Here is a 22586-nt window from a genome sequence, read left to right on the forward strand (position 1 = left end):
TCTTTAAACTACGTCAATTCTCCCTTAGAATCCTAACCGTTACACCCTTACTCCCCTTGGAAGGGAGCCCAATGATACAATCCCTCACAATATCAACATCCCTTTCCCTAACTACATCATCAAGCACCATCTCAAACCTCCTCATCACATTCGCCAGCGCCAAATACATCTCTGCATATGCCAAATTCAATCCCAGACAAGCTCTTGAACCCTTTGAAAATGCTACCAAATACTTATCCAGTCTCCACCCTTCGCAGGCTCGGCAAAAATACCTAAATTTCCGGTATCAATACGTATTAATGCCAGAATCGTAAGGTATTGATAGTATCGATAGTAGTATCGATTCCCTGAACCTAATTTTCCCCTTCAATTACAATTAACTTTCGAACTACTTCTCTTATAAGAAAACTTTTGGTAGCGCAAATATTCTCCTTAATTTAGGCTTTCTATCTAGCTACTTATCTTATACTTTAGGCTAAAACTAATCTCAATACGGCTATTTTAAATAAAAATGAGCTTTTGAGATTTTCGTAAGGCTCGCTTATATATTTAGTGCCTTGATAAGAAATACGAATACGGGGCTTAATTCTCCGAATACGAGAGGTATTTTAAATTTAAGATATTATTAAATTTTATTAATAATAGTAAATAAAAATTTTAATAGAAAGACTAGAAATGAAAGGAATTATATATGAATATATTCTTATATAAATAAAATAACAAAATAAAGAGATAATTTTTTAGGGGTAAGAATTAATAAGGTATTAATACGTATCGATTCTTACGATACCTGAAAATACCTAATACTATCGATACCGGTATCGATGCCTCAGGTATTTTTGCCGAGCCTGACCCTTAGGCAGCAGCACGTATCTACCGCTCTGGCTGAAACTTCTCTGGTTCGGGAAATATTTGACGATCGTGAAGAATGGAGCGCGTATTCATAGCAACCGGAGTCCCGGCTGGAATTATCCAGTCTTTGTAATTGGTTGGAGTACTCGGTGCCTGTGTTGCGATGCGGATAGTTGCCACTGCTCCTATGCGAAGAGTCTCGCTGATAACGGCGCGCAAGTAGGGGAGTTGTTCAAGCTCCCGCCAAGATGGTGGAGATGAAGGGTCGGGGATCGCTACTTTTAGCTCTTCCTTCAATGTGAAGAGTATGGAGGGATTGGCGAGTAGGTGGTATGTGGCGATCGCTAGAGCATGAACCGTGGTATCAGTTCCGGATATGAGGAGAACGAATGCTTCATCAATAACACGGCGAAGTTCCTTTTCGAGTGGTGGAAGAGAACTGGTTAAAATGGCGTGGAACATTGTATCTTTAGACCCCGCTATTCTTTCTTCCGCTGGTGTCGACTCAACAAGGGCAAGAGAATTCTTGATGTGAGAAATTTGCTTTCCAATTTTCTGTTTCGTTGCAATGAGGACTCCAATGTCGGGAGTGAGCCGTTTCCTCCAGGCTGCTGGAAGTCGTTGTATAAGCAAATTTATCCAAGGCAGCTGTTTACTGAGAGGAGTTGACTCGAGTACCGATATGATTGTCTTCTCCCATTCGGTCGCGAAACCAGGCGTATCAAGGCAGTGCCAAGATGTGCCAAAAGAGTAATCAGAAATCACATCTAAGGACAAAGAGTAGTATGCGGCGCCAACATAGACAATCTCTTTCCTCTCCATAAGGTTCCTTAGACCATTGCATAGTAGCTCAACTTTCTCTTGGATGAGTGGTTCGAGGCGTGTAATTGAAGCTTTTGAAAAGAACGGATTCAGAGCTGACTGTTTAAGCCGATGAAGATCGGCTGGTCCGGTGGAAGCAACTATGACGAGTCAGAATTTATACTTGGCCGCAGTCGGGATTTGATGTTACCGGATCCAGGCGACTCATTCGCATTCTGATGGCGGGCGTATTTATTGCGTTGCTCGCCACCGCTGCTAGAGTAAAGGATATTAAAGAAATCAGCATCTTTGATATGCAATTCGTCTGGATTAATGCGGATGATAGGTCCTGTGTGTGTGGAGATTAGCCATCAGCATTCGAAAACAGGAAACCCAGCTTACCGGAAATATCATGAAGTCGCTCGATCTCGAAAATGAATTATCCCTGAGGCGCTTTCAAAACCTCAAAGTAAAATTCATACCAGTAAGAAATGATGCTGAGAGTGGGGCCTGGAAATTCTGCCAGAGGGTGTAGGTTGAGGCGATAGAATGCAAGAGCTGCACCGTAGACGACTACGAGCGCAGCAAGGACTGACGTCGAATTTACGACGATCAATTGGGCCATGATCTCCAATCTGCAATGCGAGACACTGTCTCTAATCTGAAGAGCGGATTTGCGGAGGGTCCAAGAGTTCTTGTGGCGGAGATACATCCAATATATGTGGAGATAACCAACCCGGCGTAAGCAGGTAACCGCGGCCAAACAGATGTCTTGCACGGACTAGGGTTTAACCAAACCCTTGCTGCACTGGCAGATGCGCGATATGTGCTGTATCAGGGATTTTGTACTGTATGATTAGCGACTAAGATATGATGACGTGGGAGCGAAGTCGGACCACCTTGAAAGGACCACTTCGGTGTCTTCTCCTTCATCGATGAAGTCGTGGGCAGTGATATTAGCAGCTGATCAAAACAAAATCATTCCGCACATCAAACTATTGACTAGCTGTTTTTGAAAGAAAACAACCATATCCAAGCGAGAAATCCACGATCTCTATTGAAAATCCTACCTGATTGGATTCTTCCGGTTCTTGGCTGAAGAAATTTGAGCTGCTCTCTTTCCCTGACGTTTGACTCCATTTTCGACCCTTTTTTCAGCATGATCTGTAAATCTCCCGAAGCATATAGAAACTATTGCAGCAACTTTTCCGCTGGGTAGAACAAGTCTCGGTGTAGAAGTGAGTCCACGAACAGAGACTTCATCCGCGATGAATGATTCATGAAATGGCTGACTGGTGAGGTTTATAGCCACGGATGCTTAATATTCACTTCGATGAAGGATATTTTCCTAGGATAAGACATGATTGACCATATAAAGAAAGACAAAAGCTTGAGTGAACGAGATGTAGAAGTTTGAGCGTTGTTGTGTCTGAGGGAAGTGGTGATGTTGCTGTTGGGAAGTGCTGATCGAGAAGTGATGTTGAGCCAACAGCTCAGCCTCGCCTTCCTAGTTGGTACCACGATGCCCCTGTCTCATCTCAATTTATTCCGACTCCGGAAACCCCCCTAAGATGGTCGCGGCTACGAAGCAGGCGTTCAAACGGCCGGACAAGTTCTGGCGAGGGGGAGCTCTGATCTACGTGATACCTATTTTGACCAATCCATCGCGTTCCTATGGAACGTGCAATGCCGCACAACAAAAATACCTTAGACACGTGAGCAAATAATAAACAAGTCGAGAATTAGGTGGAATAAGAGTCGTGAAGCTACAACCCAAGAATAAATTACGTGTCCCTGACATTTCCTATACAAGGTAGCTTCCAAAAGTCCTACCACATCCCCGCTGTGCTCTAGTACATGTTATTGCAACTATTTTGGAAAGAAAAACAGTGTGCCCCTGTCAACCCCTGCAACATCCCTGTTTTGCTCGCGTAGCATTCCTAAAACATGGGTATACGCCCAAAGGGGAAATGACAGGAGGCCAACTCTGATTAGAATGCATAAGCACCCTCTCTGGGTAGACCCTAGAACGGGTGCTTATGCATTTGGGAGTTTGATTCCCTTCTAGCCCCCCTCTCCCGTACTTAGCAAGCTAATTTTTATAATTTTTATGGTAAAGTAAGGCTTTCTTTTCGGCTATTCTTTAGCCCCCGGTACGCATACTAAAGGCGGGTAAGAAGCACGTCCCTCTCTTGCTCCTTATAATCGCTTAAAAAAGTATATCCTCAATATACGCACACGCTCAGTATACGCACACTCAAGGTATACGTATACGCTCCGCACGCCGTCGCGTGCCAAAGGCGCGTAACGCCGTACCCCTGGCCCATTGAGGTCCTGGTATTAGTAGAAATAAACCCTAGAACTCCCAGAATTAGCACGATGGCTAGTTCCTTTTTGAATATCTCCGCACTTGAGCCTGTTGCAATTGGCTTGCTAGGATAAACTTTTCGATTTTCGTTCCCCCAAATTTCCTCGGAGCTACCGCTAATAATCGCAGAGAACTCGAGAGCGAACTTGTACCTAAGTAGAGAGGAAATACCTCGATTATAATATAAACATAATAGAGCCACCCTTTGGCACATTCCTAATACATCGGTATTTAGCAAGGTATGAAGAAAATTACGGCTTTCTCGTACGCACTGTGAAATGTACAGGCTTTAAATAGTACAGCAGAAAAAGAAGCTATAAAAGGCATATAGTTATCTGGAAAGCTTTGGTTTAGATAGACCCATAAGAGTGGCTTTGCCTTTAATATATAAGTTAATATTATTTTCTTTCCCCTATGTTATAAAGGATTAAGGGGAGCATTTACCTTTATAGTACTCCAGTATTGCTACTGGACTTCTAGCATCTTCTAGCGTGGCGTTTATTAGGGGCCTCTTGAATGTTTGTGCTAACCTGTACCCGCTCGCTGTCACTTAGGGCCGCGTATGAGTTTGGCCCGTACGTTAGTGATCCCCTTAAATACCAGGCCATGAGCCTGGTAGTCCTCCTAAACATGGTCGTGTAGAATTAATAACTTTATATGGCGGGTACAATTGGTTACTAGAAGCGAGAGCAGGAACGCGACTGAGCAACCTGAGTAGAGGGTGGTGGGGAGGGTGAGTAGCGCCTGAGCAGAGTGACGATGCTAACTAACCAGATTAGAAGCGAAAGTGAAGAAATGTCGTCTGAGACTTCCTCTAGATTCCTCGTAACCTTGTCGCAACTTCCACGAACAACATCTTGTCGAATTTTCACCGTTGCATCCTCAGATTGTGTCATGGCTGGTGGAGGTGTCTCGCATTTGAGCTGAGGGATAGTTCCCTCCTCGGTCTCCTCGGATGTCTGTATTGAAGCCTTGCTAAGTCGCCATTTCTGTCGAGTGTGGCTCGCAGCTTCCTGCCGGCCTCAAATTGCGCGGCTGTTCCTCTGTGCAGCCTATTCCGAGGACGATCAGCTGTGAGTGCTCCTATCATCGAGCGCCCAGAGTTCGCTCTAGAGGGTTTCAGCCACAGTCGAACTCTCTTTCTCGCCCGCTCTCGTTCCCCTTTGTCTTCTGAGCAGATCTTACCTAAGCTCACAGATTTCTTTCAATCTTTCCAATGGATACCCGAACTTCGGCAAATTGGATGAAAAGAATTCCTGAGTCCGCCTGTGTCAGAAAAGCCACCGCCCGATAAAGCCTTCTGTTAAGTATGCGGCGATGGGGTTTCGCGTGTAGGGGTAAAATGACGTGTGATGTGCTTGCCCTCGAACCTCTCTTCAACGAGTATCCCCTCGCAATCTACATATTTCACCAAAAGACCTCTTCGACGTCATTTGATCGACTCTCCAGATTTTTGAAATGTCAACATTTGCCCCATCACGGGTTCGGGGAAAGCGACTTCCTTCATTCCCCTGACTACGGCCTATCCAGCTCCAACGGCATGCTCTCCCCTCTTCCCGGAAAACAACACTAATCCACCATCTAGAGGCGCTTCCAAATTATTTGCCTACAATTCAAAGTAAGCCTCGGTTACAGTGGAGGACCCGTAGGCATGCCTCCAGACGTGTCGCTGTGGTGGAGCCAGGACTCGAGCATACTGACGACTGTCAAAACTGAACTGAGCGGGCACACTATGAACTGACCGAAGGCCTATACCACCGCACTCAGTATCGCTGCTAACACCGAAACAAAAACCATAGGGTATGTCCATCGTTCGTTCTCAGCACCTTCCATATGCTTGTTCCCGAGAAAAGCTAACGAACTGCGATCAGTGCCTACTCCTTTCCACAATTAGATGCTCATGGCTTGCCCAGTCAATGCAATACCGTAATTCGAGCTGAGGTAATCACCTACCTTCAGCCCAAGTCCGGACCACCGAATCAGGCCCCGTAGACAACGACAAGCTCTGCTTTCCTACCACCGTACACTGCCTGGGCTGTGCATATTATTGGATATATATTCCCTAACCCGGCGGGTACAACGATAACCTTCAAGTTCCACCTCATCCACGTCGAATACTTTGCCCACGAGTCCAACAAGAACACTAGGGCCATATTCGGGGATACTCGGCAGGCATTGGGTTTGCGGTTGTTCTTGGAGTTGTTGGGCTTGTTGCCCTTCTGGGCGCCTGGTTTCTATTCAGACGAAGGCTACAACCATACACAGTCCCGCCGGAAAACATTGCTTTTTAACAGCAAGAAGGAATTTAGGAGACATTGGATCACCCGGGATTTGAGATGGGGGCGCAGAAAGAACAGTACGATACACATGTTGCGGAACTGGAAGAAGCTCCTAGAACCCGAGAGACCCGTTGATCAGGGGGTTGTAGGAAGGACTTTGCAAAAATGTAACCCCGTCAACGATTTTGTAATTCCCTCGATCAGATGCAGTGGGCCAGAAGCTCGGTGGTATAAATTGAGGATATGGACCGGAGGAGCCGGAATTCTAGGCATTTCACGTATTGGCGTCTCTTCATGAGCGTTTCAGGTCGGTCAAGAACCAATGACGAGAGGAGCAGAGTGTATTTCAGCTAACACACAACAGGCGCACCTCCGGCTCAAACCGAAATTACAGCGGCAGAGGCCATAAAAGCACAGGGGGCGAGAACTTGCATTTTGGCGACTTCAGCACAATCTTAGACGTTAAGCGAGTGCAAATAATTTAGGCGAAGCCGAAGGGAAAATGTAAAACGACCTCCCCCCCCCGGGTGTCGATTAGGGGTGTCGATTGGGGGAGGGGTATCAATAAACTTGTAATTGGCTATCTAAGCTCTTCAAAAATCTTAAGTTATATTTTTTAATATATACGCAGAGAGCAAGGAACAGTGATTTGCATGAATGGTTGCCTGATTAAAAGAAGCTCTAAAGAGAGCCTCTGAATCTAGCTAAATAAAAGAAGCTATTAAGTAAGCTAAGTTAAACTCTCTAGTATTCGTATTTATACGAGAATATAAGTATAAGCTAGTATATTATAACCCTAGTATTATAATAACGTGCTTCTTAACTTATAATAAAAAGAGTTCTTAAAATGAAAATTTAATTTAAAGAAGTTTATATACTAATTAATTAAGTTCTAGTTTTTAAGCCTTATAAGGCCCTATAAAATATAGGTTTATAGGGCTCTTATATCTGGTTTTAGGGACTTATTCGCTAAACTTCTAGGCTTTTTTAGGCTTGCCTTTAGGTTATATAATACGAAATTTTTAATTTCTTTAATTTAAAGATCTAACCGAGATCCAAGGTAAATACACGCCCAAGATTAATACACGCTCAAGTTTAGCCGAGTACTCGATATTAAATACTTAATTATTAAATAATTACTAATTAGAATAATAAACTTCTTTAAGCTCTATAAAGAAAAGAAGCCAAAGACTTAATATATAACTTTTTTTAATTGATTCTTAATTTTTAATAACCTTAAATTTAGCTTTTATTAAAATATTAATAAATTTTATTTAATATTTAATAATTATATTTATATAAGTCTTTTAACGTTAATATTAATAAGAGTACTTTATTATATATAGAAATATAAATATATAATATAAAAAGCATATATTATTATATATTACTTTTAAATTTAATTTTTAAATAAAATATTAAAAATTCTTAAAAGAAGCTTAGATTAGGAAATAATAGAAAAATTATATAATAAAAGCTTTCTTATATAAAACTTACTTAAAATAGTTATAATTCTTATATTAAATACTTATATAATTTAATAATATAAATAATAATCTTTTGCTTTTAAATATTATTATATATTAATTTATATTTAATATATTCTTTATTTTATATAATATTATAATATTATAAGAAAAAATAATTAAAAATGCTTTTATATATATTTAATTTAACTATTTTTAAATAAAATATATTTTATAATTTATTTATCTATTAAAGTAAATATTTCTTTTTATATAATTTAAAAGTATAATATATTTAAAAGTTTTTATTAAATTTTTTAATAAATAATACTATTTTTTTTATTAATAATAATATTTTAAGAAAACTCTTAAAACTTTAAATAAATTATATTATTATATTAATATTTTACTTTAACTTTTAATTAGAACTATTTTTTATAATATATTATTAATATAAGATTAATTATATTTATTATTTTGTAAATATTATATATTACTAATTTTCAGTTTTTAGCTTTAATATAAAAGAAGCCTTATATATAAATATTGATTTTTTATATCATAATTATCTTTGAAAAATAGTATACTAGTAGTATAGAAATTTTAAAGTCAATTAGGTTATTAGTTCCTTATTTATTAAAGTTCAAAAATCGGGAGTTTTGGTGTAAAATGATCGTGCATTGACTCTGGTTGTGCGTTGACCTTGGATATCGGTTATTACTAATCCAAACTTTTTAAAAAGTTTATATTTAAATAGCGCTTAATTATCGCAATAAGAAATAAAACAAGTATTAAATTATATTAATTCCTTATAAAGTCGAATTAAATTAAAGAAAAAGCCAGAGTTTTGGTGTTCCTATCCGAGCGCTTCTACTTTAGGTTAGTCTGGCCCCCAATCGACACTCGGAGGGGGGTCGTTTTACATTTTCCCAAGCCGAACATCGAGGTCCGGTGCTCCCATTCATCGTAAAGCCTGGGGCATCGTCACATCGGAACAAGAAGTTAGTTTTTATTGTTTGATTATTTGTTGTGTCCGCATCTCCTCCTGATCACTCTTACGATCGTTTTCTTGCTATCATGCCCCCCCTTGAAGCAGATGATGTATTCAGCCCCTCATTGGCCCGGTTCTAGTTTGTACATCAGCGAATCCGATAGCTTTCCCGACAGCCTCTTTCCCGTCACTTGTCAACCTAACACGCGCCTACCATCGAAATGGTCAAGCTGCATCCATTCTAGGCCCTCGTATTCCGACCACCTCGGTGGCGTAACCTCTCCAACCTCGTCGGTCGTCAAAATGTATGTAATCTTCCGGAACCTCTTGCCATCGACGGCCGAAACCTCAGTGATATCACTGCAGCATCCAACAATTTCCTTCACCTGAAACCTTAGGTCCATCCACAGCACCCTTGCCAATGTACCAATAGCGTTCGCGTCTGTCGGCTCAACAAAGGCCGTGGGAATGGCCCAGTAGCCTTCTGGATTGTAACCATCTCCGGGACCACGGAACACGTCGTCGCCAGATTCGATGGTAGCGTATCCACGCTTCCCAACAAGTATCTCGACAACAGGACCACGGGAGTTCCGCACCACCACCCCGCCGACCTTTACATACCGAACGACAGCTATCCCGATGACCCAAAGTGTGTCCCAGCTCCATTGTGCCGGATGGCCTCGTAGAACAGGGTCGCTTTGGAGCAAGAAGTCGTACGGGGGGGTGTCCATGAGCTGAGGCCCGTCTCGCTGGCTATCTCGGAGCACACTTTCGTGCAGGCGTGACTGCCAGACGTTAGTGCGAGGTTCCAGATATGAGACTCTTTTATTGTACCAACAGGAGATGTGACAACGTTGGGCAATGCCATGTAGGTGATTGTACCGGGGTCGTCCCAGATGATTAATGGTCAGGGGTCTAAAGATGCGATTTCAACACTTGATCAATGTCTTCAGCGTCGACGCCCATAAGATATGCCGAAATAGGGCTATGTGGATGGAGAAAAATATTTGCGGTCATGGAATGGGACATCGTGATCGTCGAGACATCTTTGAGGTGGAGTGGTGGCTGGGGGAAAGGCGCGACACATGCGTGTCCCTGCGCTGAATCGAAAAGTACATCGTTCCTTCTGAAGTGGTCCAACAACTTCATTCCAACTACCCAAGGCTCTGGAGTATGAGAACGTCTACGCCCTTTTCCTGCATGATCACGGAAGTAGATGATAGCCCCGAACATCAAACTCAACAACCGGAAGTTCGCGCTGTTGCCTCCGCTGCCATCTTCTGCGGAGCAAGCTTCCAATACTTCGGAATGGCAATCCTGCAGCTCGGAAGTATCATTGGAGATGAATAATTATTTCCTGTTCTGCAGCACAAACGTAGTCGGATTTAACCCCCTTAACTCCGAACAGTGCTCATCGAGTTTGCCACCATACATTTCAATCACTTTCCATATCTTCTCATTATCTCATCTTTCTCTCAGCAGCCTTCGTTAATTACATATACCCCATCTCCTCCATTCTTTACCATCAACTTCAAGCTTCACACTTCGCCTCACTTCAACTGACCACGCCCCAGCCAACACGAATCACCTCGCAATGGCTCGCATATTCATCACCGGCTCCTCAGATGGCATTGGCCAAACCGTAGCCCGTAGCCTCATCGCCCAAGGGCACCAGGTCACCCTTCACGCCCGCAACTCTGCGCGCGCCAAAGAGGCTATGGCTTCAGTCCACGGCGCCGAAGGCGTCCTCATCGCCGACTTATCCAGCATCTCGCAAACCAAGAAGCTAGCTCATGACGCGAACAAGACCGGGGTCTTCGATACAGTGATTCATAATGCGGGGATTGGGTATGGCGAAAGCAAGAAGGTGACGGGGGATGGGATTGCGCACGTTTTTGCTGTCAATGCTTTAGCTCCTTATATTTTGACCTGTTTGATGGAGCGACCGAAGAAGTTGGTTTATTTGAGTTCCGGGCTGCATAGTGGTGGTGATGCGAGTTTAAAGGATGTTACGTGGACGAGTGGGAGGCGGTGGAATGGGCTTCAGGCTTATAGCGATTCGAAGTAAGCTTCCCTTCCCTCTCGGTCACATTCTCTTAATTGACATTTCCCTTCAGACTCTTCGATGTACTGCTTTCATTCGCAGTAGCGAGACACTGGCCTGAAGTTGCAAGCAACGCCGTTTCGCCAGGCTGGGTCAGCACGAAGATGGGTGGGGCTTATGCCTCCGGATCGATGAAGAAGGCGACTGAGTTACCGACTTGGGTGGCTACCCATGAGAGGGAAGAGACGGGGAGTGGGAACTACTTTGTTGCGCAGCATCAAAAGAGTCTGCATAAGGCGGCGAATGATGAGAAGACCCAGGCGGAGTTCTTGAGAATATGTGGTGAAATCTCAGGGGTGTCCTTTCCAGAATGAAATTGGGGAGAAATGAGCCCTTGGTTGCAGGTTTCCAGCTAACAGCAAGCTGTCGTGAACTCTGTTATTCTCATCGATTTTTGCTCGTGAGTATTCTACATCACCGCATCGAATTGTTGTTGGTACCTGCTGCAAGTCTTCATTACTGTAGAGTTCTATGCGTGGCACGTTCTTTTAATGCAACATCGGGAGATTGACGGCATCTTCAACTGGCCCCTCGCGGCCCTGCTGCCATTCGGTATGCAGCCAGACTACTTTCTTTTGATAACACATTGATAGCTTACACGTTCACTCTTACCCTTATAGATCACCCCCCCTTGGGTTCTTCAGATGGGTTATTGACTGCTGTGCCATGATCCAAGTCTAAGGGTGGACTGGACTTTGGTAAGGTCAAGACGGTCTTTGACAATTAGGGGCAATGCTAAGCGAGGCAACCCCTATTTTGAATTACGTGCCAGACCCGGAAAGCCGTAAACCACTGACAACTTTAATTTTAAACCTTGATTTATGAAACCAGCCGCTTTCCATCATTTCATCTTCCCTATTCGTTATTCCTGGAGTGTCACCTTGTTCCAAAGCCCATTCCGGCTCTAATTATCTTGTTTAAAGGACAAGACCGCTACTTCAAATGCCAGAAGCTAGCGAGGATCAGTATCGCTTCAAGTGTGACAAACCGAGCGAACATGCCCAAATGAGAACCAGGATATTCAGAAGCAGGGTAAGGCGAACCTCATCCTCTGTTGCTTCTGGCGAATTAAAGGAAGCTGAGGCTGAGACTTTGTCCACGCGGTTCAGCACGACTTCTGCCTCGTCCCAAGACCAATCATTCATGATTTTCCCATGATACACCAAGGATCAAATTCAAGGCTGTCCATTACCAAATTTAAAACTTGAGATCGCAAGTGCAGCATTTGCTATGGCTACCGAGAGACATGAAATGGAGAATTCTTCGAGATCTCTCCAACCTACGACCTCAAGGTTTTTGATTGATGTGCAGAGTTTGGGCATTCAAGGTGAGAAGAGTGTTGTCAAAAATACCGCGCCACACCACCGTGCTTTCGCTCGACTAAATACGTTGACTCTTTGTCAAGACAAGATTTTCTGTTGATAGAATGGCGAGAATATAATTTGAGGCGCGGAGAACAGTCAAAGACGGACACACAAGCTCGTGCTGGAGCATTTAGCAACCGGGTGAATCCACAAAGCATAGGTGACGATGAAGCCCGGATTGGATATGCCGTAGGCGATTTTCTCAAAAACACCCCCGGCACTTGCTAGACGGACTGGCCAAATACTGACCGCAATATCTAATAGTCAATTAGCGATTGCTCCAGATATTCGATGGTTCCAAGTGCTCATATATACATAGATAGGCTAAAAGCAACATAGTAGGCTGTCAACGCTCCCTGTGAGGAGCATAAAGCTTTTAGGAAATCCTCTGGTCTCTTTTATCTCCGCGATGACTGGCATAAATGTAGGACTGGAGTCGTAACCAGCTACATCCAGACGGTAAGTTTCACATCACATCCAGGATTGATAGGGAGAATACCGAAGAGATTGGTGGCGGCAGTCAGACCAGCGATGAATCCTGGGCTCCCGACGGAGATGACTCTAAGACCATACAGGCCCGTTTGCGGAGCAGCGGCTGGCCTGTCGACCTGCGTAACCCCCGCACCCTTTAAGACCATTCATGAGTATCCACAGGGTATGGAAGAGATTGGTGAGGCGCGAAATATCACTCATACAACAATGGAAACAGCGGTGAGGATTGAATCGAAGCCGACCCAAGTCAATATAGCCAATTTGCTTAGTGTCCGGATGCTTGCAACCAATGCAGTGCAGAGTGCAGCAACCCTTGCCCAGACGATGGTGTAAGTTTTCTCGTTCGCGAGGATCTTCGATCCCTGCGCTAACGCGATGAATCCAGAGCCGGTAGCCAAGCTGAGATATATCTGTCTGAGAGCTATCTACAAGTGCGAGACTCCGACTTACATCCAAGTCAGCAGGAACAGGCCGCCCGCAACCCCGCGCGCTACTGGCCCTCCCATTTCTGCGGCAACATTGTGAACGCCACGGTACTTCATCCGGAATAGATACATGATATAGGCGTAACTAGACAGTGTGCTTAAACAGAGAGCTCTTGAGTTTGTCTCTACCAATACTGGGCCGCTTGCTTACCGGGAGCTGGATTCACGTGCACTAGTAGGCTAAGTCGCGCGCCTTTAGCGCCCGACTCTTATGCCTAGCTCTATCTTATAAGGAGCTATACTCATATATACGAGTAGGCCAACTCGCGCGACTCCTACTCCTAGCTCTATATCACGTAGATGTTAAAAAAAATGAGGATGTACTTCTTAAGCGATCATGAGGGTAAGGGAGGGACGTGTCTTACCTATTTTACGTGTAGGTACCGAGGGCTAAAACGTAATCGAAAAGGAAGGCCTTAGCTTATAAGTTAAACTATAAAACCCCCCTCTTATTATTGTGGGAACTTAAAAGGGCTCAATTAATTATCTCTTTATATAAGCACCCTTCTAAAGTAGCCCTAGAATGGTACTAGTATATATATATAAAATAGAGTTGATCTTAAGTCATATAAAATTACTACTTTCGGCGGAAAACCCTGATTTGGCAATACTACGCAAGCTATACAGGAGGTTGGCAGGCGCACACGCCTTTTGAATCCATCCTACATGATGGAATCATGAAAACGTCCAACTGGGATCTACTGTGCGGGGTGATGAACCTCTCACATGCAATCTCAATATCAGTTTGCGCGGAGAGATATTGGGGTTGAGAATGGCAATGGAAATATTGAGGAAAGGAAAGAATTAGGAGATGGGGAGAGGTTTGGGGACCTGGAATACAGAAGTGTGGGGGATACTAGTCCGTTGAGTCCGCTTCCGCCTGTGACTAGGAGGCCGGGAGATGCCGAGGGGGAGAGAGGGGGGCTAGGTATACGTGTCGTGGGTTTTAGTCGTGTCCCGAGGGGTCCGGTGAAGAAATTGCAGGGTGAGGAGGTGAAAGAGATGGTATATGAATTGGTCTAAAGATAATCTCCCGATGAGCGAGCACGAAGCAGAGTATTGTATAATAATAATGAATGAGTTCATGTGTTCGATGAAATTAATTGTAATATCAGTTTTTTATTTCACAGTTTGTTGAACATCTAATTCAGACACCTTTTGCAATATAGAATTGCCAAATGAACATGAGTAGAGGAAAATGACGTCAGAACTCGATACTATTCAGCTTTTTTGTCGATTTCCGCTTGTTGTGCAGAAGTGCATAAGCACAGGCAAGCCACTTCGGTGGGGAGTCATAGGAGACGATGGAAGTGAATCTGCTTGTTGGAACTAGGTGTACGCTGGTACAGGGTAGTTTATATACTAGATGTATATATAGAGTGCTTACCTCGCGTGAGCTGAGAAATCAAGTCGTCAACCTCCAAAACATTGCAACACTGCTTTCTTTCTTGTGTAGTCACGCTTCCAACAAGCGGGATTTCGATGCCCCGTCTTATTTTTAGCCGACTGCCCCTGACTGAGCCTGGGCTTTAATTCAACCGCAACCCCTCTCAATACAAACGCAAAGACTCGCTCATGCCTTCATTTTAATTTCATTACGCTGCTTCTGAAGAGGACCTCAAAGACTTCAATCAACATGTCGACCAATGATCCTTTGGAGAGAAACGACGGTTCACTGCAAGGCTTCACCAAAGATGGCCTTGCAGAATTGGATACACAATTCCACAAGCTGGTAGACGACGGCAAGCTGGCTAATGTCACGACTCTCATCGCCCGCCACGGCGAGATCGTTCATCGTGACGCCTACGGCGTGCACGACATCTCAGCAGCCGTCCCCGTCCCCGCCAAGACCACCAGCATCTATCGCATCGCATCCATGCTGAAACCGATCATGGCTGCCGCCATGATGATGCTGTGGGAAGAAGGCCTCTGGGCGCTCGAAGACCCGGTCTCCAAATTCGTCCCAGAAGTCTCCAACCTCAAAGTCAAAGTCGAGAAGGAGGGAGGGGAGGTTGAACTGGTAGATCAAGATACGCCAATGAATATGAAGCAGCTCATGAGCCACACAGCGGGCTTTGTAGGTCGCGGAGAGTATGACGCCAATCAAATGAGGAAAGGCGATCTGCAAGACATGATTAATATCCTAATTACGCTGCCACTGGCTTTTCAACCCGGCAAAGCATGGCGCTACGGGCCCAGCGTTGACGTCCAGGGGTACATCATCGAGAAGCTCACTGGCCAGCTACTCGATGACTTCCTCGCGCAGCGTCTCTTTACACCCCTGGGGATGGCCGATACCGGCTTCGTGCTCCCAGCTTCCAAGCTAGAGCGCCTGGTAAGCAACCACAAGGATGACGGGACTGGCCAGCTGGTGTCTGTTCCCCTTGAAGGAACGTACAACACCACTAGACCTAAGTTTATCGGCGGCGGCATGGCGATTCTCTCTACGCTCGACGACTACTTCCGTTTCTCGCAGATGCTGCTTAACGGCGGGGAATTCGAGGGGAAGCAGTACTTGAAACCCAGCACTATCGAGCTGATGCGCACGAGCGTGCTTGAGCCTGGCGTGCACCTGAAGACTGGTGCTTATGTGATTGAGAATTTAGGATTTGGTCTCGGGGTGGCGATCGTGCAAAATCAAGTGCAGAGGATGAGTAGTCAGAAGGTGGGGAGCTACTTTTGGGGTGGCTTGTTTGGGACTTGGTTTTGGATTGATCCGACAAACCAAGTGGTCGTTGTGGGGTTTATTAATGACTTAGATTGGTCAAAGAAGGTGCCATTCCTGAGGGAGATCTGTGCGAAGTGGGTTTATAAGGCTTTGAAGGAATGAGGGCGAGGTTGAAAGGGTAATTCGAAGATTTTGACGGGAGAGAATATTGGGAAGAGTGGAGAATCTTTCGACTTATACAGCTCTTGAAATTCTTTCGTACTTACGACCATTCAGTATCAGCTGGTAACTTCGGGATGAGAAGGCCTCAGCTAATACTTCACAAAAGAGACGATGCAATTATGATCAAAGTACTGAAGGAATCTAGTCTCGCATACCACATCCCCTAAACAGCAACTCTTGTAAGATTACTTAAGCCAGCATATTCTAGCCTCGGCTTCGCCAAGGCACTATACCGTGGTTCGACAAAGCAAACAATTTTTGTTCTTTAAGAACTGCATTTAACTCATTCTTTTAAGATTCAGCTGTTCGTGTCTCACAAATACAAGGTAAAGAAGTAAGTTATAAAATAAATAATAAATCAAAACATTAACTAATAACGCTTTAAATAAGTTCTTTAAAACAGATTTTGTAAAGTAAAATAAATTAAGGGGTTTAATATTGGGCCGATGGGAGGTGCATGATGACATAATCATAGTCACTAGAACTAGAATCCCCATAGAATCCATAGAATCAATAGAATCATCTTTGAACACACCAATAATTCCCACAAATAGTAGCAATGCCAGGTGCACCATCGTCATAGGCTTCATTCAAGCTTTACGATACCATTCCAGGCCTCCATTTTTGGTCCGGACGTTATACGCCGCGAACTGAGTACAATTTATACTCGGTCGTACGACACTCGCTAGTACACACATTACTATCAACCACCGATGGACAAGTTGCCCAGCGAACTCATCGAGAAAGCTTATCAATTCCGCTCCTTTCTCGTATCAAATCACACTTCATCCAAGGAGATTGGTACAACCGATTGCAGAGCAATTGAGGGGATTACAGTACATTACCCTCGACGTGAAGCCTCAACCTCCTCCGTATCAAGTAGCCGATACTCTATAGAACCAAGCCCCTTTCCCAGTAATTGGGCAATCGACAAATCATTCTTCAGAAAGACCTTATACGAATTCTCGGTACAGATACGCAAGATCCCCGAGTTCTCGACTCCTTCGACTTCTTTATATAATATCCCTGGGAATTAGGAAGGCGCGGACCATACTTTACTACTCGCTATATATACTGCGAATATAAGTACCAGTAAACGAAGGGAGAATTCGCAAGGATTAGACGAGATAGAGGATATATACCGAGATTCTCCGCAAACCAATGAAACCGAGGATATACGCCGAGGTTCTTTATAAGCCATGGGCGAACCACTCTCCAGAGAAGATATAGCGGCCATAATCGCTAATATAGTTACTGCCGTACTCGGATAGTAATACGGAAACGAAGGAGGAAATGCTACTCTACTACCTATTCCCCCTTAAGACTATATAGACCTTACGGATACCCGGTAGAGAGCCGCTAATATCGGATATTTCGACCCAGACCTCGCCGAGTCAGAAGGAGAGGGAGATTATATTACCGTCGGAAACAATATCTACTAGAGAAACATATACCTTTTTATAGACATAGTATAAGATAATATAACCGGCGAACGAGCTATAGTTATATATTAAAATCTTATTACTTGTTTTCGGGAAGCGGTACTTGAGTAGTATATTAGTAAGCTAGACGATTTATACCGAGCCAGACTCAAGTTCTCTCAAGACGGTATTAAATAATAGATAAAGATATTAATTTAATATTTCAAGGATCTTCTATTAACTACCTTGAGAAAATTATAATCGGAAGTATATACCAAGGATAATATAAGAACCGGCAAGAATATATATTCCTATATAGTATCTATTATATAATATACCAAGCCGCCAAGTTCAATAAGCTAATCCAGTAGCTATTATAAGCCTAGAATAACTTAGATCCGGAACTCAGAGTATATATCGAGAGATCTACTAAAAATACTATACTCAGGTAGTTTATAGATATAGTAGTATTAAAATAAGACTCGTAGTCCGAAATCTATTATATAAAGAATAACAGATTACGAGAATTAATAAGGATAGACCGCCGCCCGGTAGGTAATATATATCTCTCTTACCGGGATCGAAATTATAATTATAAATGGAATTATTAACTAGTTTAATCCTTCTATCCAAATATAAACTTTTACCTGTTCTACTCCTTCTCAAATCTCAATCCTTAATCTCAATAGCTATAGCTATTAGGTAGCTTCCAGAACTCTACTAATATATTATAAAAGAATAATTAGAAGACTCTTCCGTATTACCGTCTATATTTATAGCTAACCGCAGGATTTATAAAGAATAAGGAAGATATAGAGAAGTATATTCACTTTAGTATATTATTCTCGAAGGATAACTCTAATAGAAATTAGTATTACTATTACTTCCGTTAATTCAATAGTAGTAATATAGTTAATAATAATTACCTTAATATCTCTAAAGAATACAGTATCTAATATAATAATAAGCTCCAAGAATATAGCTACATTTTCTCTAAGAAGTTAGACCCTATTAGTAAGCCGGAAAATAATATATATATAGCAATTCCCATAATCTCTATAATTAAGCCTATAACCGTCTATAAAAAGTATAAGTCCCTATTCAAGTCTCGAAATAAACTCTTTAAGTATATATACTCTAACTTATATTTAGTAAAAGTAGAGAGAATTTCTATTACGAGTAGTATTATTAAATCTACTTAGCCCGGTCTTATAAATACCGAGGTTATTATAGTAACTCCTACCGAGATTCCGTTACCTACTAGTATTACTAGATATAAATATACTACCTTAGATATTAAGATTATACTAGAGAATAAAGTATTCCAGATTTATATAGATACTAGCTATTTATAACTATTAGTAAATTATAAATAACTATTAAAAACCCATTTATAAGAATTAATATAATAAAAGAAAGAGTTATTAAAAGAGTTACTTTAGTCTAATAGCTCCGGGACTAGGCTATCTTTAATTTATATATTTATAGAAAAATTAATAATTACTCGGTTCTCGGTAAGGTTATAATTAATATATAGGTTACGGATAACCTCAACCCCTTACTTCTCTTAGGAAACGGCTTCCTCGTCCCGTATAAAGTATTAATTAATATATTAGGTTATACTATTACCTTTAGTATAATTAATAGTCTTATAGCTCCTATTAAGGTATATACCCGAGATACCCGAGTTACTTATAAGGTCCTTACCAAATAGTAAACTATTATTTCTCCCGGAAATACGGTTCGTATTAATATAATTTGTAGTATACTATTATCCGGATATAACTATATACTAGATACCTGTTTTATAGGTATATATAATATATTAATAGATTACGGTAACTATATTACCTATATAAATACTATAAATAAATTATAGATAATCCCATATTATATAAGACTTGGTATAATTCGAGACTTTAAAAAAGAGAGTTATTATATAGTTATACCTAATAAACTCAATAAGAAACTTAATAGGGAAGTACTTGCTTCTCTGAGATCTATAAAGATTACAGGAATTATAAAGCCCTCCGAGGTTTATAAGAGAATTCTCGGTAATAAGATATATATTTATACTAAGAACCCAATCCTTATAAGCCAAATCGAGAGTCTTATTATCAAATTCAAATAGTACTAGGAGGATAGCAGGAACCCGATTAATATACCAGAGGACGAGTATATAGAGATTTCTCTTATTAAGGGCTAGTAGGATAAGAAAATCAAGTATAAAATCTATCCGGTTAGAGTTTATAATTAATAGGTTATTAATAAGGTATTTAATAGTCTTTATATATAAAACAAGATATATTTCCTATAAGATACTATTTCTTTTAGTTAGCCTATATTTATTATCTAGAAGAATATTAATAAGAAACCCAAAGGATATCTAGTTATTAATCTGAGAGTCCTTAATAGCCTTAAAATCCCTAATAACTATCCTATATTATTATAACAGGATATTATTAATATACTTAAGGGAGCCAAGTATATCTCTATTATAAATATATTATTATTCTTCTATTAATTCCTTATTAAGGAAGAATATTAAAAGCGTTTTACTATAATCTCCTACCGAGAATAAGAGACTTCCAAAGTAGCTCTTATAAGTTACTATAGTTCTCTAGTATATATTTAATATTTTATAGATTGCCTTTTAAAGAGCTATAGTTATTTCTATTATTATTTTATTAATAATATTATTATATTTTCCAAGTTACTTTAGGAATACCTTTAGTATTTTTATACTATTCTTTACTTATTTAAGGAGAAATATATCTCACTCTCTGGAAAAAAGACATTTCTAGAATATCTATTAGTAGAGCTATTTAGCTATTATATTAATGGCTTCGGAATGAGTATAATAGAGGAATATATAACTGCTATAAAAGCCATATAATTTCCGGAGAACCTTTAGTAGCTAGAGTACTTTATTAGAATAGCCGGTTGGCTTTACTAATTTATTTTATACTATATAAAGATAATCGAACCATTATAAAAGAAAAAGACAGAGTTACTTGTAGTCGGCCGTAAATAGGAAGCAACCGGGGTAAAGAGAAAAGGATATATAGTAAGAACCAAGTAGGAACCTAGTAAAAAGGAAGTCGCTTTATTCGAGTCTATTAAAAGCTATTTATTAGATCCTAAGGTACTTATTTACTATAACCTAGTAAGATAGCTATATCTCAAAATTAATACTTTAAACAAGAAAGATTTTGGTATTCTTGTATTTTATCTCAAGTAGAATTATATTATTTCCTCGAATCTTGGTAAGATTATATCTATAGCCATATAACCGATACTATTTCTTAGTAAGCTTCTGAGTATAGCAGAAAAGAACTATAAATCTACTAAGCTCAAGATAGTATATTTACTATATACCTACTATAGACTATATATAATACTTTAATTAGTCTAGGATCCAGTTATTATATTAATTAATTATATTATTACTAGAGGTATTTATAACCAAATATTATTAGTAATAAATAATATAAGTAAGGCAAATATGAAATTTATTATTACTTTATAGTACTTATTATAATATTGACTTAATATCTGCTATATTCCGGATAAACTAAATATTATTCCCGATATCTTATCTTATCTTACTATATTCGAGTCTTGTAATATCTCTTATAATAACAAACTTAATAATATATATATATTCTCCGAATTGAGTATAAGTAATGAATTTAGGACCGAGCTTTATAATAAATATATAAAGAACTCCTATTTTGCCTGTATTTTATAATTACTAGGTTTTCCCAAATTAGTTCCAGAAGGCAATTTCTTTTCCAAGGTATATAATATAAACTTCGAAATTAAGGGCGGTCTCCTTTATTATATTTTACTATCCGGGGCTCTATAATTATATATACCTTATACCTATATAAAGACTTTATTATTTATGGTTTATAATAACTAATATTTCGGCTTTAATTATACTTATAATAAGCTTTATGGTTTTTGCATTTCCCGTTTAATAAAAAAGGTTCTTAATTATATTAAGTTTTACTCTAGCTATCTGGTAAATAATATATAGAAAACCCGCCCGAATAGTATATTATATCCTATTATTACTATACTACTTTCTTTTTATATAATTACTATAGATTTTATCTTGGCCTTACCGGAAATTCTAGTAGTTATATTATAGATACTTAATAGATATAACGTTTTTAATTATATAATAATAAATATATATAAATTTAGTAAGAAATCACTACTAATTCCAGGTTATAATACCTATAGTATTAAGAAATAGGCTATTATTTTGCTTTATATACTTTTGCTTTATAACTAGGGTATTTCCAGAGCATTTATCTCTAATTGTAATCCAAAATTTATATCCGACTTATAGAGAGTAATTTGGACTATAATAAATATAAAGTTACTATTTTCTATAGCTTAGTATCTATAATCTAATAGCTAATCCGAAATCAAGAACTAGTAAGTAGAAATTATAATCTAGTACCATATATACGAGTTCCCTAATTAAGTATAGTCTATAGAAGTAATCCCTTTATAAGCAGTATTTAATAATGCCCTTTTATATCCTATTAGCTATAGTCCAAACGAGATTATATAAGAATTAAAGGTAAATACTTTTCTATCTCTTCTAGTTCTAGATAATAATAGGATTCTAGAGATTATTAGGAATTTGAGGCATATTAATACCGAATTAGCTATTGAATTCGCTACTAATACGATAAAGGAATACTATAATTTATATTATACTCCCGTTAAATTAAATATTAGTAATATGGTATATCTTAAACTATATAAGGGATACTAATTACCCGGAAAACCGAATTATAAGATTTCTGAGTAGAGAATAGGCCCTTTTTATATTAGAAAGAGAATCGAGAAGCTAGTATATAAATTGGATCTGCCCCTTTATTAGAAGATCTATCCAGTAATCTCGATTATATACTTGGTACTAGTACTACTCGGTAATAATCTTTTTAAAAGACTACTCCCTAATATTAGGAGCCTTTTAAGAGTTAGAGTAATAATAATAAATGGAAAATATATAAGTTAGAATATATAATTAACCGATATACTATATAGTAT

At 40.2% G+C, this 22586-nt stretch overlaps 5 protein-coding genes across 5 annotated transcripts; 2 read left to right on the forward strand and 3 right to left on the reverse strand.

Moving 5' to 3' along the window:
• Positions 1 to 13: 13 nt before the first annotated feature.
• Positions 14 to 2278, reverse strand: K444DRAFT_648146 (cytochrome P450; the record flags this gene model as incomplete). Its single annotated transcript, XM_024885430.1, has 6 exons — positions 14 to 242; positions 878 to 1291; positions 1358 to 1814; positions 1865 to 2002; positions 2056 to 2080; positions 2117 to 2278. 6 exons carry the CDS (start codon positions 2276 to 2278, stop codon positions 14 to 16), a joined length of 1425 nt encoding a protein of 474 aa, XP_024726995.1.
• A 6463-nt stretch (positions 2279 to 8741) lies between these two features.
• K444DRAFT_258974 (uncharacterized protein) lies at positions 8742 to 9580 on the reverse strand. Its single transcript, XM_024871385.1, has one exon. It carries the CDS (start codon positions 9486 to 9488, stop codon positions 8952 to 8954), a length of 537 nt encoding a protein of 178 aa, XP_024726996.1. The 5' UTR covers positions 9489 to 9580; the 3' UTR covers positions 8742 to 8951.
• Positions 9581 to 10156: 576 nt separating this feature from the next.
• Positions 10157 to 11374, forward strand: K444DRAFT_603197 (short-chain dehydrogenase/reductase SDR). Its single transcript, XM_024878763.1, has 2 exons — positions 10157 to 10821; positions 10875 to 11374. The coding sequence occupies exons 1-2, from the start codon at positions 10352 to 10354 to the stop codon at positions 11173 to 11175; spliced, it is 771 nt and encodes a 256-aa protein (XP_024726997.1). The 5' UTR covers positions 10157 to 10351; the 3' UTR covers positions 11176 to 11374.
• A 1297-nt stretch (positions 11375 to 12671) lies between these two features.
• On the reverse strand, positions 12672 to 13223 carry K444DRAFT_637523 (uncharacterized protein; the record flags this gene model as incomplete). Its single annotated transcript, XM_024884132.1, has 3 exons — positions 12672 to 12851; positions 12921 to 13116; positions 13168 to 13223. The coding sequence occupies 3 exons, from the start codon at positions 13221 to 13223 to the stop codon at positions 12672 to 12674; spliced, it is 432 nt and encodes a 143-aa protein (XP_024726998.1).
• Positions 13224 to 14622: 1399 nt separating this feature from the next.
• K444DRAFT_621482 (beta-lactamase/transpeptidase-like protein) lies at positions 14623 to 16291 on the forward strand. Its single transcript, XM_024881918.1, has one exon. The coding sequence runs from the start codon at positions 14839 to 14841 to the stop codon at positions 16030 to 16032; it is 1194 nt and encodes a 397-aa protein (XP_024726999.1). The 5' UTR covers positions 14623 to 14838; the 3' UTR covers positions 16033 to 16291.
• Positions 16292 to 22586: the final 6295 nt, after the last annotated feature.

Source organism: Hyaloscypha bicolor, assembly GCF_002865645.1.
Source record: "Hyaloscypha bicolor E unplaced genomic scaffold K444scaffold_183, whole genome shotgun sequence".
Lineage (NCBI taxonomy): Eukaryota > Fungi > Ascomycota > Leotiomycetes > Helotiales > Hyaloscyphaceae > Hyaloscypha > Hyaloscypha bicolor.